Source organism: Marmota monax, unplaced genomic scaffold (genome assembly GCF_021218885.2).
Source record: "Marmota monax isolate L192 unplaced genomic scaffold, Marmota_monax_Labrador192_F-V1.1 WCK01_AAM20220418_F8-fsc00056, whole genome shotgun sequence".
Lineage (NCBI taxonomy): Eukaryota > Metazoa > Chordata > Mammalia > Rodentia > Sciuridae > Marmota > Marmota monax.
Window position 1 is genome coordinate 3380970 of NW_026695212.1, and position 20578 is coordinate 3401547.

A 20578-nucleotide genomic window follows, 5' to 3' on the forward strand; every position below is an offset into this window, starting at 1 on the left:
GTTTGGAGGAAAAATGATTGGGTTATATAGCATTAACATAATCAGTAATTAATCCCCACTGGGATTAACTGGTAGCTGGAGGCGGATGGGTGTGGCTGGAGGAAGTGGTTCATTGGGGGTGTGGCTATGGGGTATGTATTTTGTATCTTGAGAGTGGAGACTCTCTCTGCTTCTTAATCAGCATAATGTGAGCTGCTTCCCTCTTCCACACAATCCACCATGATGTTCAGCCTCATCTTAAGTTCTGAGAAATGAAGCTGACCTTTTATGGATGAGGACCTCTGAAACCATGAGCCCTCAAATAAACCTTTTCTCCTCTATAGTTGTTCTGGTCATATCTTTTAGTCACAGCAGCAAAATAGCTGATTAATACACTAGCATAATGTTTTCACATTTCATCCTATTACACCAGTGCCTCATCTCATTTATTGCCAAATAATGTTCCATTTATAGCTATAGCAAATTAAATTTGCCAATTAATTGGTTGATAGACATTTGGGTGGTTTCCACTGTACCTAATGCTGCACCTAATGTTCATGTACAAGTGTTTTTTATGGACGTATGTTTTCATTTCTTTGGGGTATATAACCCAGAGTGGAATGTTTGGGTCATCTGGTAATTATATTTAACCATTTGAGGAACTCTTAAATTTTATATTCTCCCTAGCAATAATTCCAATAATAAAATTCCAATTTCTGCATATTCTCTCCAACATTTGTTTCTCCCCCCCCCAATGTCGGAAATCAAACCCAAGGCCTTATGCATGCTAGGAGAGTGCTCTGCTGCTGAACAATCGCCCCAGCCCTTAATTTCTTGATAATGGCCATCCTAGTGGGTATGAGTAGTATATCATTGAGGTTTTGATTTACATTTTCCTTATGGCTAAAGATGTCCAACATTTTTTATGTATTTGTAGTCATTTATATATCTCTGGAGAAATATCTATTCACATCTTTTGCCTGCTTTTTCGTTAGGGTTCTTTAAGTTATCAAGATGTAGGAGTTCCATATAAATTCTATGTATAAGTCGTTTATCGTAAAAGTTATTTGTAAAATTTTTCTCTTATTCCATGGAGTTTTACTTTATTCTTTTCTTTTCTCTCTTTTTAAAAGAAAAAAAAAATTGAGGCTGTGTACATGTTAAACAGGTGCTTACCACTGAGCTACAGCCTCTAACTCATCTTTTACTTTCTTGATGGTGTCCTTTGAAATATACATCTTTAATTCTAATGACGTTCAGCATTTTGATCAGCTTTTTTGCTGCTGTGACCAAAAGATCTGAGAAGAACACTTTTAGAGGAGGAAAGGTTTATTGGGCTCAAGGTTTTAGAGGTCTTAGTCTATTGATGGCCAGTTCTTTTGCTCTGGGCCCCAGGTGAAGTGGGACATCATGGCAGGAGGAGCTTGGCAGAGGAAAGCAGCTCAAGACATAGCACCAGGAAGCAAAGAGAGACTGCTGCCCTCACCACAGACAAAATATAAACTCCAAAGGTGCTTCCCCAGCCCCCTACCTCCTCCAGCGACAGCCTACCTGACTTGGTTACCACCCAGTCAATCCCTATCAAAGGATTAATGCACTGATTAGGTGAAGACTCATAACCTAATCATTGCACCTCCAAACTTTCTTGCGTTGTCTTATACATGAGCTTTTGGGGGACACCTAATGTCTAAACCCTAATACCCAGCGTATCTATTTTTTGTTGTTATTGCTTGTACTTTTGGTGTACAGCCAAGAAGCTATTGCCTTTCCAAAGGCATGAGGATTTACTCCTATTTTTCTTCTAAGCATTTAATCATTTTAGCTCTAGCATACCAAGACCTGTGCGACAGTTAATTCAGAAACTGGTGAGGGGCAATGGGGGATTAAGAAAGACACACAAATATTTAGAGAGAGAAAAATGGGATCAGGTGGGAAACTGAACACTGATAGAGAACAGCATCCCAGAGCTGGCCCCACATGTTTATTATATAGGTTCTGTCATCAAAAGGTTATTTGAAAGTTTCTGCAAAGCAGACTTGAAGTTCACAGCGCTGACAAAACAGTGCGGTGATCTTGCTATGCTTAGAATCCTCTATCCCTAGGAGTTAATGTCTGCATTTCAAGGTCAAAACTGATAACTCTGAGTGCTTATCAACTGACCAAGGACCAGAGTCACCACAGCAAATGGGAAATGTTAACTTTTTACTTTTTGTGCAGGGGAATCCCAGCACAAGCGCATCACAACCACAAGGCCATCATATCACTTCCCCCCACACTTACATCTGAGTTTTCATTAATTTTTGAGTTAATTTGTATATATAGTGTGAGGTAGAGATCCTGTTTCATTCTTTTGCGTGTGGATATCCAGTTGTTCCAGCTCCACATCTTGAAGGGATTATTCCTTCTTTATTGATTTGTCTTGGTACCCTTATCAAAAATCAATTGAGTATAAATGTGAAAGGTTATGAATTCTCAGTTCTACTGATTCATATCCTTGTCCACATGCCAGTATCACACTGACTTGGTTTTGAAATCTAGAAACATGAGTCTTTCAACTTTGCTGTTTTCTCAAAACAGTTTGGGTCATTCTAGGTTTCTTGCATTTTCATATGTATTTTAGGAACTACTAGTTACTTTCTGCAAATATGACAACTAGAATTTTGATGGGAGATTATGTTATGAAATATACAGAATTGGGGGATATTTCTATTTCAACAATATTGAGTCTTTTTTTAATATTTATTTTTTAGGTGTAGATGGACACAACACAATGCCTTTTATTTTTATGTGGTGCTGAGGATCGAACCCGGGTCCCACCCATATTAGGCGAGCGCTCTACCACTGAGCCACAACCCCAGCCCCAATATTAAGTCTGATGATTCATGAATATAGAATGTTCTTCCATTTATTTAAGCCTTTTAAAATTTGTTGTTTTCAGTAATACTCTGAAAGTGTAACTTTTTTTAAAGTTACAATTCTTTTTTATTAAGTTTATTCCAAAGTATTTTGTTCTTTTTGATACTTATATAAGTGAAATTATTTTTTGAATTTATTTTTAGTTTATTCATTGCCACTGTACAGAAACACTATTTTTGTATATTGCTTGTGTATTTTTCAACTCCAATGTCAGCTGTGAGTTTTTCATTGAAGCCATTCCGTTTATCCAGATGGGGAGTTCTCTTTTGTTGTTAGTGTGTGCTTATCATAAAGGGATATTGAATTGTGTCAATAATTTTGTCCTTTGTCATGCTGATATGATATTACACCAGTCTTCTGGATATTAAACCAACCTTGTTTTCCAGAATAAATCCCACTTGGTCAGAGTGTGCAATCCTTTTTATATGCTGCTGCATTCACTTTGCTAGTCTTTTGTTGAGGATTATATCTATAATCATAAGAGTTACTAATTTGTAGTTTTCTTTGCCTGGTTTTGGTATCAGGGCAATAGTGATCACAACAGAATGGATTGAGAAGTATTCTTTTCTCTTCCATTTTGGATGAGTTTGTGAAGAATTGGTACTGATTTTTTCTTTAAATGTTTGATAGAATTCACCAGTGAAGTCATCTGGGCCTAGGGCTTTTCTTTGTAGGGAGTTTAAAAGTACTAATTAAATCTTTATTTACTGTAGGTATATTTAGACTTTATATTCTATATTAGATTTCCATTTCAGATAGTCAATTTTGATAGTTTGGGTCTCTAGGAATTTATCCATTTTATCTTATTTATGCTGCTGTCATCCAGTTCATTCTATTATTCCTTTACACAGTCTTTTCCATTTTTGTAAGATTGGTGGTAAAGTTCCCCTTTCCTTCCTGATATTAATAATTTGAGTTGGTTCTCCTTTCCTTGGTCAGTGTAGCTAACAGTTGATCTTTTTAGTTTCACGGATTTTCTCTACATTTTGCTCTTCTCTGTTCCATTAATGTTAACTCTTGGACTTCATTACTCTTAGAAAGGGCTGTTTAGTGGGGGTGTATGCTGGCTTATGCTGAATGTTAGCCAAAGTTCAGGGACCTGTGGGAAGGAAGCTTACTATTTTTCTGGATGGCTCAGTGTGATACAAACCATTCAGTTAATCAGTTATGAAGCAATATGGAGAAGAAAGTTTCTTCGCAATAAACCACTTCCTGGAATACAAAGGTTGGAGGGTGGGGAAGAGGGCCATTACTACCAAACTTATAGAAATAAAAGTAAAATTCCTTTAATTGGCTGTATTTCAGAGCACAGGGCTCAGGTAAAATGTAACATTGTCAAAAAGAAATTTAAAATATTCTGTTTTCCTTAAAACACAGTAAAACTAATACTTTGTAACTGAATGTTCCAAAGGACACTTCTAGGAAACCATGATTTGAATTTAAAGCAAATAGAGTTTAATCAGCATGGAAAGATTGTGGGGTCATTATCGCCATCTATCCTAGCTGGTGACCTATGCTGGGTTCACAAATTTGACTATTCCAAAAACATAAGAAAATGGCAAAGAAAGCACATAAACCACAGAAGTACGTTTTCAAAATCCAGGATGACTCTGACCTCAGGGGTCCATGGAAAGAGAGAGAGCCACTGGAATTCTTCATTCTTATATAGGGGACTCACAAGGGGACATCTATCCCCAAAAGGGCAAATGGGTAGGATTACAAAGGAACAGGTGAGTGTAATTCAACCCCACGAGGCAACACTACTCCTGGAGCCATGCCTCATTATCCAAGTGGAGGGCACAATACTTGTTCAGTACCTCTTGCTCAGGACTTAAGGGCCTGTATTTCCAGAGTGCTCCCCACGTCATATAGTCCAGCTTACTACTGTCCTGGATGCCCATCAGTCATCAGAATTACACATATCGCTAGTGCTAAAAGTCTTGACTGGAAGCCATGACCACTGTATAAATCTAGGGTTAGAAACCACTTCCTTATTCTAAACTGAAATATGTGTCCTTGGAACCTCCATCCTGATTCTGACCTAATGATACAAAAACAGACCTTGCCTCTTCTGCCCAGTTCCCTCTACTGGACTTTGGGTGGTAGCATGAATCCTTTCAGTTCAGTTTGCAGAAGGCTGTTTCTAGAGGAATCCTCAAAACTTGTGGACTGACCATGGCCTAAAGGCCTGGTCACTGGATTCATAAAGTACCACCTGAAATCACTGAGTTTTATTTTTCTTTCTTTCTTAGCAGCCATTTTATGTTGTTGAATCAGTTAGTTATAACTGAGATACCTGAGTCTTTCATATGAGATACAGCTTCTCATTTGTATTTATTCACATCATCAGTGCTAATCACACATCATTGGCTCTATGCAGAAATTAGGCCACGCTATATCCAATGAAATAAAAACTTGAATAATTCTTTGGGTTCTGCAATGTGTTAGAAAATACCATCTTTTAGAATGTAACCCTAAGCATGCTGAATGTAACTGTATATAAATAAATGAACATGAATTTATGGAGCCTGTGTTGGGACTATAGATGTAGTTTTTTTTTCTTTTAAAGATAAAATATACAAACTTTAATTATGCTAACAGTTAATGTCAATGTATATACATGGAATGTTCTCTGAGGGCAGGTGTAATCCTTGAGTTGAAATCTTTGTTACCTAAAGTAAACGCACCCTTGGCTCTCTTTGTGGTTTTAGCCCTTCCTCCTGTACTTGACCCCAGCTCTCACAGCCGTTCTGTAGAGCAGACATGACCTTCAGAATTGCAGGTGGGGAAGCCGACTCCCAACTCAGGCAGGTGAATTTTAGACCACCAGTGAGTAACACAGCTGAAATCCAAACCCAAGTATGATTTTAAAACCCATGCTCTTCTCATGGGTCTATGGTGCTTTTCAAGTGTATAGCAAAGCATCTCCCCTGTGAAAATTGTGTAAAGATGAGCAGCACTGTATGGCACTCAGGCTGGAACACTGAAATATGAATTCAGTGTACTAAAAAAAAATGCTTGTCATAGTTTTTTGACTTTTTAAAATCACTGTTTATTCCATTTGTAGAGGGTTTTTTTTCATACAAATATTTGCAACAGTTTTGAATTCCCCAAAACCATACATAGACGATAAATACCATGCTATTAAATTATTAAATTTGTACAAAAATACTTTACAGTTTAATACTTGTTTGTTACAAATAAAAATACATATTTAAGTGACTCATGATCTTTTTTTTCTTCCTTAACATGATTCTGCCTTACACTTTCTTGCCCTGGCGGTTCTGAAATGTGATTTAAATTATATATTTCTTTGCACAAAAAGAAAGGTGAACTTTTTCCTTAAACAAAGGACACAGTGTTTGAATGCTTTGCCTAAATGGTTGTTTGAATCATTAACCAAAATGAAAATGTTTGGAAAATAATTGTTTCAACATTCTACCATCAATATACAGATCTATTTTTTTAAATATTTACCAAATAACAGTTATTAGTGTACTATTCAAAATATCTGAACAAATGAAAACAGTTGCCAACAATCATTAAAAGCAACTGTCACGATTTATTGCTTTGAGGGATGGTAGTAATTGGCAATGCATTTTGTGAAAAATGTATTTACAATTTCCATAAGTGGCATGGCTCAGAACAAAAGATAGTCCAGTGTCATTTTTAAGTACATGTGCTGTACACCCCTCAATATTAACCAGTTTTCAAAACATGTCAAGCAGTATGAGTTTGATTTGCCTATTAATAAGATGAATCTCATTTTAATAGAATCTTCATTCTCTCTTAAATTCTTAGTCTTGAATTTTAAAAATAGGATAATATAACTAATTATCAGTGTTCCTACACACTCTAATTTCATTATCAGAGATTTTTTAGCTATTAAAAAATGTGTCCTTAAAAAAAAAAAAAAAACAGGTCACAAGACATATCCTGTTTGATAATTTGTTGCATAGGGAATAGCATACATCTTAGAGTTAAAATCATTCCTATATTTGGGCAAACATTTACCACCACCTATTATGGTCTCCTACGTGCATCATTGCTGAAACATTTTAAGATAACTTTTTACCCGTACCCCTCCCATTGCAGCAGTCCCTGCAGTGTACCAAATACTAGTTCCCCTAGTAGAGCCAGCTTCATGTTGGTCATGTTCTTATGTTAATGACTTCATAGTAAGAAACTGATTTCAAAGTGAATTAAGGAAATCATCATTGAGAATATTTTCAGACAGACATTTCTCTTTTTAAAAAGTGATCGTTAAGATGAATTTGTAAAAAAATTTCCTCTGATGTTAATTCTGGGGGGGAGGGCAGCCTATTTTTCTCTTTTTCTCTACCAATGGGCTTGGCAGGGAATTGCCTGCTATATATCATAGTGGTCACCTAAAAAGAAATCTTCAACTTGAAAAGGGAAGTGAACATGAGCCATGAGAGAGATTTGAAAAGACCCCTGTGCTTGCAGTTAATGCCACGTGATTATCTGTGCTTCAAATGTCACAGAAATCTTAAAGGGATTTTTAGCACCATGTAGATATCGTCTTTTGTCCTGCTTTATAAAAGTGTTGCTATAATGTATTAGTGGGTTCTCGCATCTCCAGATTACCACCGTGGCTAGGCTGTTGGAAAAAGGCGCTGTTCTGTTCACTCCAGTCTCCTCCTGGTAGAGTCTGTTCTATGGATTTCTGGGAAGCCAGTGGGTTTCTGCTAATAACCAGGTCCAGCTTATTACCAGATTCTGCTATGAGGGGCACGACAAGACAGCAGTCAAAGTCTCTAGTTCGGACATGATTAACCTGAAAGGCCAAGAAGAGTCATTGTTAGTCATTGTTTCCCAAACCTGGAGTGCACCTCTGGTGTAGCAAGTTGATGAATCAGAAAGGTGCTTTAAATGTGCATACCATGCAAAGTTCCCCCCAGCCCTGTTCTGATTATGCTGTAATGTGGCCATTGGTGCACAATCATTCTCTGCTAAACTGTAAGGCCCCTAAGATCAGGAACAAGTACACACCCTCTCCTCCCCAAGCAGGCAAATTGCCTCTCTGATGGGAGGTGGCCCCGTTGTTAAATATTACCCCGATTTGCAGATAAAGATAGTGAGGCAGAAAGAGGGCTAAAAGCTTTGTCTTAGAGGAGTGGTTGGTAATAGGCTGTAATTCCAGAGAGTCCTGCAGGTTCCACAGCCCATGCTCTTAACCATGACCCTTAAAAGTGAGCTGATGCTCTCCTCAGCTCCTATGTGTGCTCATCTTCCACTCTCCTCCACCATCAAGAGTTTTTAAAAGCATCTCCATTTTGCTTCCACTCCTTGACTTCCCCTTCTCTCCTCCATCTCCTGAGGTCTGGTCCTGTTCACTTGTACTGCTAGAGAATGACCCTGTTGTCAAACCTCAAAATGGTGTCGAGTCCTCATTGTCCTTGGCCTCTAGCATTTTCTGCTCTCAACCTTTAACTCTTTTCCCTGGGATGCAAAGGCCACATCCAAAAGCTCAGGCTGGTGGCCAGAGATAAGAACCTAGAGGCATCTTTCTCTGCTAGCAGGCCCAGCTCCCTGCTTTCCCCAGCACTTCCTTTAAATGGACCGTTCAGACATTTAAGCTCAAACCTACACACAAGGGAATAGGGCGGCCCACAGGAATAGGTTGGCTCATACACTATTCCTTTGTGCATAATGCTACCTGTCACTCTCTCTCCCTGGCCCTTCATACCTATCTGTGACCTGGGAACAGTTGGACTGTCTACCTACCCCAGTGTGCCCTCCCAGCCCTGGATCTATCAGTAAACAGACATAAACTTGCCTCCTATTGTGGTGGTGTATTGAATTTGCACCTTCCATGGGGAGAACCAGAGGCTGTCCCAGGCTGGGTTTCCCCAGAGAACTGAAGGGTGGGCTCCGTGTACCAGGGTGATGGCCAGGCACAGCATCAACTGGACACTGAGACTGCCCCAAGAGCCATAGGGCCTCTACCAGTATAAAGGAGTCTCCCATGTGAGGTGCCCTGTGTCACAGGGCAGACAACTAGGCCTTGGGCCATTTCCAGATGAAAGAGTTATTCTGCAAACAGCACACTGTGAACATGCATACTCTTCTTTTTCTGGCTGGCAGGGTTGTTCCTAGTGCTGGAAACCCAATTTAGCTGGGGGGTCTCCAGATGCTAGGTTCTTATTACACCACTCCATTTGCTTCTCTTACCATTTTAACTATTTGCCTTTAATAATTTTTCTGCCTTATTGCTTCCTATCCTTTAAATTTTGTTATTGTCAGAATTCTATCTATGCTTCTCTCCTTTATAATAAATCAACTTTATATAAACCCTCACCTTCAGTATCCAGAATCTTTAGATCTTGCTCCAGCATCTCTGCTAAGCAGATGTGACCTGTCCACTTCCTCCCAGGCTGCTCTGCCAGAATGTGCTGACACTGTAAAGACTCAGTGAGTCTTAAACACGTCTGTCTTACCCATACCTACCTGGTTTCCTTACCTGTCTGGCCCCATTCACCCATGATCATATTGTATTGCTTTTATGACTTACAAATTATGTCACTATTCTGTGCTCAAGAAATTATTATGCCTCCAAAATAGCTTTATCATGGCATTCAAAGCCCATCACAATCTGAATCCAGACTACTTTTGTATTTCAGCTTTCATGAAAGTTGGTATAGCTCCAATCAGTAGATTACTCCTAGAAGCTCAGTACCTTGTCCATAGTAATTACTAGAATATCTATGGAAAATGAACTATCCTAGGACAAGACTAATTGTTCTATTGCCAAGGTAAAAATGACCACCAGAATTGGTATTGAAACTATGTAGTTGATCAAAGGTAACTTGCTTCAGGGAATACACCCCTACAAACCAACAAACCAGGGGCAGTCTCAGGCTTTGAAAATCACTGTTAGTGACAGATTTTTTTCCAGCTGAATATGTTTCTAAGACAGATGCAAACAAACTGCGCTTTTTTTTTTTTTTTTTTTTTGATACCAGGGATTGAACCCAGGGGTGTTCAACCACTGAGCTACCTCCCCAGCCCTTTTTATTTTTATTTTTTAAATTTTGACACAGTCTCTCACTAAGTTGCTTAGGGCCTTGCTAAGTTGCTGAACTAACTGGCTTTGAACTTGGGATCCAGCCTTCAGAGCCAGGGATTACAGGTGTGGGTCACTGTGTCCAGCTCAATCTACTGCTTTGATTGCAAAATACTCTTACCAAAATCTGTACAAAGGTCAGGGATTTGCTTTGCCAAATGAAGCTATACTAACCATAATAATACATTAAGTTGGTTTTACGGTTCAGCTCTTTGGTTTCAGATATAGTGTGAGATACTTAGATATGAAGGATCATATCATGGCAAATGGAAGAATAAGGTACTAGCCTTGATCTCAAGAAGTTTGTAATCTGCTGGAGAATATGAATGGGGAAACAGGCAATTGGAATAAGGCAAATTCTGCCAAAGAAAAAAGATTCTATCCTAGACAGAATATAGAATATGTCTTTAGAAGTATGTGAGCATTGGTCAATTAAGACTTTGAGGAGAAAACTAAGTTGGTAGTTTTCAACCTGACTGCTCACTGGAATCACTTGCTGGAGTTTTAAAACACTGATGCTGTTTTTCATTCCTAGAGATGATGATTTCAGTGTTCTGAGATTTGGTCCAGGCATTGGGATAAATTTTTCCAATTCTGTTTTTCAGGCAAGGTAGAGAATCCCTGATTTGAGTGAAGCCAAAAGGTTAAGTAGGAGTTGGGTAGGTAGGAAAGAGGGTGGGAAAATAGGAGAGGGTTGTGGGGAAAGGTGATAGTGCATTGCAAGGTTCAGGGCCAAAATGCTTCTGTCCTTCTGTACAACATTGACTACTTTCCATGAGATAGGCATTGTTCTTGGGACTGATGAGATAGTGGTAAAATCACTGCCCTCATGGAGTGACATTTTAGTGGGCAAGAAAGTAAACAAATAATTGGGTAGGAAATAAGGCTCATGTCCCAATGATAGAAAGCCAGGTGGTGGCAAGACATGCCCTTCCTGAAACAAGTCCATTTGTAGCCAGAGAGTAAATGAAGAGAGGGACAAGATACTGGCAAGGAAAGATACTTTAGGTTATACTGAAGAAGAGTAGAAGGAAGGACTAGATGGTAGGGAGCTGGAGGGACAAAACTACATAATATTGACATATTAATACATGCCACAGTTGGATATTAGTGACCCATGTGGATGGGTGGAGTCTGAAAAATAGGCACTAGATTGGGAAAGATGGCTTGGAGCCAAAACACTGTTAAGAAACCAGAGAACTCTTTAGGCTGGGATAGAATTTACTACAGCTGACAATTCTTTATTTAGCTGTTTATTTTCAATAATTCCGTAATCTTGGTGACAATGTTTGAAGGCAAGAGAGCAAAGAACTCCACATCTGCAGGGATATTTTGAGGAAGTCCCCAGTCATGAGTCAGTTGCAAGGAATTAGGATCTCACCCAAGGTCTTACCTGTAAGAGTCTGTCATAGGGCTTTAAGCCACCCAGATCGCCTGGCCCAGCTGGGCGAATATTTTTTACATAGACTCCCTTCTCTAGCAAGCCATCTGCTACACTGAACCCAAAGTCTTCCATGTCAGAATCCTTGTACAAGGTCACCTGAAATGTGAGAAAATGGGAAGGGAAAAGTTAGCAGGCTGGAGACTTTTGCTTCTGAAACTTCTGGATGAATAATCTCTTCAAACTAATTCCAGAACACAGGTAGTTCCCAAGTTCACCTCTGCTGCTGTTTGCCACCCCAAGAAAATTGTTGCAATTTGTAAAGTTCCACCCAGAATTGGTAAAAAAAAAAGGAGGAGAACTGGAGAGTCCTGTTGTTTTTTGTTTTGTTCTTCTTTGTCTCTCTTAAATTGCAGTCACCAGGAATATGTAGGGGAGAAATTCCCTAGGACAGGTTGACATTTGGTAGGAGGAGTAGCCACGTACTTCTGAGATACTGAAGAACAGCCAGAGGCCTGTCCCTCCTCCCCACTCCAGCCCAGAGATGTGCTAAATACAATTCTCAATTTGCCCTCTTTTCTATGAGCAAGGACCATAAAGTCCATTATTTTATTTGCTATGGTACCCAAGTCAGTCCCATCAAGAAAAGTGTTCCTGTAACAAACACCTTGCTCTAGGACTGGGCTTGACAGGTTCCCTCAGGATGTACCTAGGGTTTGGTTTAGTAGCTCAAAGTGTGCACCCTTTCACACTAGGGATTTCAGCCTGTTTTCTTTGCACCCATGGCCAGCCACTGCCAGCTAATGCTTCCCCAATCCTCCCTGCTCCACCTGATCACCTGCAAGAGTTAGTCTGAGGTTAAAAGAAGAAATCATTTGTACCTTCATCAAATCCCTATCATATTCTAAGCACAGGTACGGATGCTGGAAACACCAGCGAACCACAGAAAGTGGAGTCTGTCCTCAAGAGCAAATCTATGACCTTGAATAGTCACTGCAACCTCCCTGGGTAAGGAAGGCGAGTGGTATACTCAGCACATCTCATCCACTTAGTGTATAAGGTGGATGTTGTTTTCATGAAGGTGTACTCAAAGCCCAACCTAAAAACTGACACACAGTTCAAACAATGATTTGGGCTTATTTTTAAACTGCCATTTAAAAGAAATATTTACTTAATTTTAAAAAAAGAACTAATGGATGAATACATTCTTACAAAGTAGTAAAAAATTCAGAACCATTTGGGCAAAACACGAAGATTAGGTCTTTCACAGCAGGATTATTTTTTATGTCCAGTTATTTTACTTCAGAGAGGTATGGAATTCTGGAGGAAATACAGAAATGGTCAGTTTGTGAATTTTATTTTACTGGCTGGAGAGCTAAAATATCAAGCTGAATGGGTCAATACTATTCACCAGGCAGCCCTTGTGGTTATGGTCATATTAGAAGTGAGGAAATTCAATTTTATAGAGGTTAAGTAATCCGCCCAAGGCCACAGAGGTAATAAATGGTGGAGCCATGTCTGTCAGACTCCAGACACCAAATACTTAACTACCATACTCTACTGCCGCTCCAAATGCTTTATTCCATTGATTCTACAATGCAGGGTTTTGTTTTTGCCCTCATTTTAAAATTTCTGAAATCAGATCCTTTTGTAATTAATTGATGGCATCTTGTATCTGTAAAACAGGGCATTTGGCATATCAGCATTCCCCTCTCCCTCCACCAGAAGGAAAATGCCAGATCTTTGCTTCACCTTTGTTTCATGGGGAAAATCAGTCTTGCCAGGTAGTGTCCTCCTGAAGAGGAGTATGAGACAGTAGCCTGTGAAAATGTCAGTCTCAGACCCCATCGCAGACCCCAACATCATTGGGATGACATGGTATGTGTGTGTGTGTGTGTGTGTGTGTGTGTGTGTATGTAGCCTAGTAAAATCCTACAGGCCTCCAATGTGGCATGCACACCAATGATGCATGGGGGTAGGTTAGGTTCAAACTGCATGGTTGAGAGAGTACCCCCCCAAAGCAAAACTCATGGGGGGGGGAGTCTTTGATGGTGACTTGGGCTCAGCTATGTGGCAAACAACAGCCCACCCTAGCTCTGTAAGGTGAGCAGAGGTCTTTTTTGTTGTTGTTCACCAATCTATCTGATATTCCCAAACAGTGCCTGCCAGGTAGTAGGGTCCTGGGTGGAATAGCAAGGGCTCTTTCTAATAGGCCACAGGGTCAAGAACCAGTCATGTTGTGCTGTGCCTTTGCAAGCCATTGCAAAGCATGTGAGTGTCAATTAAAAGGAAGGAATTTAATAGTGGAGTTCAAACCATGTTCCCTTGTACTCATTCAAGGCCTTGGTCAGTATTTGCAAGGCCATCCTGAGACAGCATGGCTGGACAAGAAGTTGAAATGGCGACTCCTTGTGGCCTTGACACTTCTGATCCTGGAGCCAGGCCTGCTAGTAGGAAACCAGGATTCCCAGGCAGCAAGGGAGGTGGGAATAGGGCCTTCCAAGGTAGATGCTGGACTTCCCACTAATAAAGCTTGTAGGACTTGAGGGAGTAGTTTAGAATGTTAACAGGGTGTTGCTGTCTCAATGAAGTTTGTGAGGTAAACCACATAGATATGAAAATGAAATCTCAGAGATTGTCCAAGGTCAAACAGAGCAAGCAATGGAGAACTGGTTCAAAACAAGGTAGGTTCCTTCCTTTCTTCCTTCCTTCCTTCCCCCCTCCCAAAACAAGGTTTCTGACTGCAAACTTAAATCTTTACTTGGAACACTCTGCCTAGCATGGAGTTGCTTAAAAATAATCATTGCAGGCTGGGGATGTAGCTTAGTGGTAGAGCACTTACTTAGCATGCCCAAGGCCCTGGGTTCAATCTTGAGTACCTAAAAAAAAAAAAAAAAAAAAAAAAAACAACAAACAAACAAAAACCCCAAAACTCATAACAAAACCCAAGCAAAAACAAAACAAAAAACCCCTCATCATAGGAATATTTAGGTGCTTCTATTATTATTATTATAATATTATTATTATTATTGTTATTATTATTTTATCCCAGACCATAAGATATTTTTGCACTTCCTTCCCAATGGAAAGATGGAGGAGAATTTTTTTTTTTTAAGAAAACTTTATAGGGCTGGGGATTGTGGCTCAAGCGGTAGCGCGCCCGCCTGGCATGCGTGCGGCCTGGGTTCGATCCTCAGCACCACATACAAACAAAGATGTTGTGTCCGCCGAAAACTAAAAAAATAAAAAATAAATATTAAAAAACTCTCTCTCTCTCTCTCTCTTTAAAAAAAAAAGAAAACTTTATACTTATTCAAGAGTAAAGAGGCTACAACAATGAATCCTCATCACTCAAATCCAACAACCACCATGGTCTTGCTACATTTACTTCATTTACCTTCTTTTTTTTCCCCTTTGGGTAGTATTTTAAGGCAAATGCTATTTGTCATTTCTCTTCTACATACTTTCATATGTATCTCTAAAAAATATGCTCACTTTCTTCTGAATAGGCATTTTTCAAAAGAAGACATAAAAATGGCCAATAAGTTTATGGAAAAATACTCAACATTGCTAATCATCAGAGAAATACAAATTAAAACCACAATGAGATATGGCATCCCAGTCAGAATAGCTAGTATAAAAAAGATGAAAAATGACAAATTTTGTCAAGGATGTCTAGAAGAGAGAACTCATATACTGTTGGTGGGAATGTAAATTAGGACACCTATTATGACTGTCAGTATGGAAGGTCCTCAAAACTCAAAACAGAACTACTGTATGATCTTACAATTTTATAAAGGGAACTAAATCATTATATTAAATAGATACCAGAACTCCCATGTTCAAGGTCCACATTACATCTGTGTTAGGTCTCTATTCTGTTCTGTAGACTGGGAGCCTTTTCTTCCCCACAATGCTGTTGAATTACTGTTGTCCCCCCTGATCCAGCACTATTCTCATCTCAATAGCCACGATATCAAATCAACCAAGGTGACCATTGACAGATGAATGGATAAGGAAAATGTGCTATATATGCAATGGAATATTATTCAGCTATAAAATAGAATGAAATTCTGTTATTTTTTGTGAGATGAATGGAACTGGAGGACATCACGTCAGGTGCAATAAGCCCAGGCATAGAAAAACAAATACTGCATGCTATCATTCATTTATAAAAGAGAAAATAGTTGATCTCATGGAAGAAAGCAGAATGGGTGTTGCTGGAGGCAGGGAGAGGAGATAGAGGCTAGATAATGGGGACCAAGAAACATTCAGGAAAACTGGGGCACTAGTCCTAATGTTTCATAGCACAGTAGAGTAATTATCCTCTATGACAATTTTTTTTTGTATAATTCTAAATAACTAGAAGAGTCTAAAAGTTCTTAACACATAGAAATAATAAATGTTTGAAGAGATGGAAATGCTAACTATCTTGATTTGATCATTATACATTGCACACATATATCACATTATTGTACTGTACCCCCTAAATATGTACAAATATTATGTGTCAATGATAAATTTAAAAAAATAATAGCAATTATTCCTATTAGGGAAAACTACAAGAAGTCTACATAGGCTGCTGATATAGGAAAGAGAAAATATAATAAATTTCATGTATAAGCTAAGTGACATTAATTCACCTACCCAGTCTTATTCTTAACTCTTATTCTTCTATATCCTCCGCATTGTCCCTAATTTTCCCAATTGTCTCAAAACTGGATTTTGTCCCCCAATAATTTCAAAACTTTTTTTTTAACCCAATACATCTGTGTTAGGTCTCATCGACCTCCTTTTCTGTAAAGCACCTGCCATTCCTTCTCCCCAGTGTTATCCTCTTATAGCAGCCTCACCTTACTCAGGGGGGTTTGTTCCAAGACCTCAGTGAGTGCTTGCAACTATATAGATAAATACCAAACCCCATATACAGCACTTTGATGCTGCAGCAGTCAATCTGATCACCAAGAGGGCTACTTGCTGACCAATGGGTGAGAAGCATGTAAGGTATGAGTAAGCTGGACAAGGGGATAATTCACATCCTTCATAAGACAGTGTGGTATTTTTCCATACTTCTCAGAATGGCATACAATTTAAAATGTAAGAATCAATTAGAATATTCCATTTAATATTTTCAGGTCAAAGATGATGGCAGATATCTGAAAAATTCATGTTATGGTGCCCCCTCCCAAGCTCATGTGTGAGATAATGCAAGAATTTTCAGAGTGAAATGATTAGATTGTGAGAGTTTTAACTAATCAGTGAATTAAGCCACCGAAATGGATTAACTGGGTGGTAACTATGGGCGGGTAGAGTGTGGCTGGAGGAAGTAGGTCACTGGGAGTGTGCTTTTGGGGTTTATTTTTTGTCCCTGGTGAGTGGAGTGCAATCTCTTTGTCTCTCTCTCTCCCCCTATCTCTTTTTTTCTCTCTCCCTCCTTCCTGGCATCATGTCCTGAGCTGCTTTCTTCCACTAGGTCTTTCTGTCATTATGCACTACTTCAGATCTAGCCTAGGACAATGGAGTCAGCCATCTATGGACTGTGACCTCTGAAACCATGAGCCAAAAAATAAACATTTCCTCTTCTATGTTGTTAATGTCAGGTCTTTTGGACATAGCTACAAAAAAGCTGACTAAAACGCTGCAGAAAATAAAACTGCAGATAAGGGAGAGAGCTACTTGGCTGACACTGTCGTCTGTCTTGCAGCATGTTCTTCTATCTCACATATTTCTCTCAGTGGAAATTAGCTCCTTGCTTGGTTAAGTCAGAGTAATTCCTAGGAATTAACATTTCAATCCTTTTCCGGGGACAGTCTCCAATTTCCCAGACTCACTCAAAATCGGCCTCCTGGATCTGACCTGACTCGATTTACCTATCTATATTGACTGCTTGTCTAATTCCGGCTTCAGTGATATGGGAGTTCATAACCTACTTGAAGCAAAGTGTGAAATATGATATATCAAGAACTATGTAATGTTTTGAACAACCAACAATAAAAAAAAATAAAAAAAAAAGAAATGTTAATTCCTTCAGAGCCCTTCCTCCTCCCTTATCAAGAACCTCCCCCTGCTCCAACCTGTACTAAGGTAACCTGTCCCAGGACTTGCCCCTGCCTACAGGGAGCCATAAGGTTGTTAATTAATGTATAGGGAGCTGCTCCATCTTGCCCTTCCCCCTTCAGCTCACCTGTTTCCCACCTTTCGGCCAGCCCACCCAGCAGCATTTCCTAGGCTAGTCACATATGCAGGAAGGAGAAAGATAAGGGGGAAACGGTAGGAGAACAAAGGAAGCCTAGGACATACAAAAAGGGCAGAACACCTCGCTTCTTGGGATACCAGCTATAACCCCTTTCTCCCTCCTGGGAGAAGTCTATGTTCCGCCCCCCCCGCCCCCTTTTTAATATTTATTTTTTGATTTTTAGGTGGACACAATATCTTATTTTATTTTTGTGTGGTGCTGAGGATCGAACCCAGTGCCTCGCATATGCCAGGCGAGCGTGCTACCACTTGAGCCACATCCCCAGCCCCATGTTACCCCTTTTTAAAATAAACCCTGCTTTATATGCTTGCCTCGGCGTGCTGTGCTTCTCTAATGTCCAAACTTCAACATGTAAGGGAGCAGGAACTGGCGGTATCATCACTTAGTCATTCAGAGTCTCCCTGTCCCACTTGGGGATGGTCAGGTGATGGCAGCCTAATGCCTCCACTGTAAGGCTCCTCATCAACTTTAATGGTTTGTGCATACATGACATGACCACTGTCTGAATCAATAATTTCATTAGGGTTGCCAAGTGATAATCTTTTTCTAATCCTATGAATCTCATATATTTCTTACCTAGAATTATTCTGTAAAGGAGAATACTTTCTTCAATTATTGTTGTTTGATTACTTTGAAATGCAATCCATGTAAGATAGGCAGAATGAATGTTAATTCTTTCTTTTCAATTTCAGAACATAGAATGAGTGCTCTGAATAGTTCCAATGGTGTTCCCAATGAGAATTTCTTTTGGGTTGGGGGGACTTCTGTTAAGTAAGGTATCAATATGACTCTAAGGGTTTTTGTATAATTGTCATTTTTCTTTGCTTTGCAGTGCTGGGGATTAAACCGAGGACCTTGTGCATGCTGGGCAAACACTCTATATTGAGCTACATTCCCAGACCTATTTGTTGTATTTCAGTCAACTGCATCAATATTCTTTTGGATGTTCAAAATGCTTTCATCATCTTTGGGCATGGGAGTCCTTCACGTGGACTCATGGTCCTTCTGATAGAACCCTCTGTTCTGATAGCATAAGATATCACAGACTCACCATGAATACTTCATGTCCCTCTTCTGGTAACAGCCAATCCCCAAAGAGCCTTGATTGGAGGAAATGCTGCTATTGTATATTTTAGCCCCTTTCCTTTTATCTCCATGCTCCTCCTTCAAAGGGAGGAAAAGTAGGAATAGTGGGGAAGGTGGAAAAGGAGTAAGAGGAGGAGGAGGCAAATAGGTAATAGGGTTCTGATAGACTGACATTCTTGGGCCCTGTTTACTAGTAGATGAAATCTCTCTTCTTGAGGTCCCTGCTTATATGCCTGTCTTTGATTTTGACTGTGGGGTCTCTTATCCTTTTGCTCCTTTTCTGTCTTTGTTTCTAGCCATATTGTCTTCAATGTGACAAGCAGCGTACCTGGGGCAGGGGACATTGCTACTACTCCTTAGAGTGTGATGCATCCTCCTAGGTGTACCTGTTCTACGTGGGTGCAGCAGTATGGACCCTGTACCTATGGCTTGTTGGGTAAGTGGATCAGCATCTGTCCTGCAAACTTAGCCACATTCTTGAGGCACATCTGAATGTGAGAGTTCCTTGCCTAATCTTGCAATGGATAGTGGGAAGCGTACTGTGGTCTTAAATCTGAGACATGTTTTCCAATGCAGTAAAATCCAGAACTCTTGTACTTGGGGGAACATTTGGTATAAGCTTGGAATAATTGTAAAGCTCTTCATTGTTCAGTTGGCCTCTGACTCTTGACTACCGCTCCCCAGGCCAGAACCCGGGATGGGCATGGCTAACCATACTTGGTTTTGCTGATACCAATCAATGGTAACACATTAACCAAAACTTTGGAAGGGATGCCGGACCAGAGTGGCTTAGCAGATTCACCCATTAACTTTAAAGTCTCAGTTTCTAGCCAAGATCCTCAACTTTCCTAAGGCTCACACTTGATATATCTCTCTGTCAAACTCCTCAGGATGAGAGGCTAGTAAATGGTTTAAAATGGAAAGTAATCTGTTTCTCTGGGAAGATTTCCTAAGGTTAGAGGGTACTGAATTTTAATAGCCAGCTGTATCCTTCTCCTGGAAATAGCTTGGATAATAGTAAATTAACAAAAATTAAATGACGTAAAAAACATACAGAAGGGAAGATTCTAGAAATCAATCACAAGAAAGGGGAACAAAGCTGGCTGCTCTCAAAGCAGCCACCACAAACTATGCTGCATAGTTCTGTTTCCCTATAGGTTGGTCATGGTTACTTTTGATTTATTTCTAGTCCAAAAACAGTTCTAAGGATTCTGAAGTTTATATCACATATTTCTCCCCACAGATGAATCCCTTACCCAGGCAGCTTCTTAGATATGATTGCTTTTGATCTCCCAACAACCCTGCACAACAAACACATTCCCTATCTACTTATAAGGACACCAAGCCTTAAAGAAGGTAATGGAGAGACCTGTCTCGATAGAAAGCATCAGCTCTAGAATACCTGACCTCATTTGCTGTGTTCCTTCCTCAAAATCATGATTTTTCTTTTCTTTTCCCTTTCTCTTAACATATAATCTCCCAGCCAGCTGGGAAGTCTTCATTCATTTCCAACAACTCAACAAGCTAAGGATAAATAATTTATCATGTCTGCTGTTTCTTCTCATCAGAGCCCTCTTGTGGTTTTCCAGGAACATCCAGGCAAACTCCTGCTCTCTTTTTCTAAAGATCATCATTCTGACAGTTGTTTTTGCAATCCCCCAGCCCATGTGAAGCAAGATTTTTCTTGAAGGGTCTTATTCAGTATTGATCAGAGGATGCCTCTGGGGAACCTGGAGCATAAACACATTTGCAAGTTTTGTTTTTTTCCTTCCTATTCTGAAAGAGCTAATATACCTCTTGGAACATAACATTCTGAGCTGGAATACAGTTCTATAGAGTTCCCTTGAACTTGAACTCTCCTTAGCCCATGTTG

The 20578-nt window shown here is 39.7% G+C and overlaps 1 protein-coding gene across 16 annotated transcripts in view; it reads right to left on the reverse strand.

The window, feature by feature from the left end:
• Positions 1-7226: 7226 nt before the first annotated feature.
• Positions 7227-20578, reverse strand: part of Grip1 (glutamate receptor interacting protein 1) — a 645398-nt gene continuing 632046 nt past the window's right edge. For all 16 annotated transcript variants that reach the window (XM_058574656.1, XM_046430647.2, XM_058574652.1 and 13 more), the window contains 2 exons: positions 11376-11522; positions 7227-7693 (listed from right to left, as the gene is read on the reverse strand). In XM_058574656.1, the coding sequence (XP_058430639.1) occupies positions 7466-7693; positions 11376-11522 (375 nt within the window). In that variant the 3' untranslated portion in view covers positions 7227-7465. The remainder of the gene's footprint in view (positions 7694-11375; positions 11523-20578) is intronic.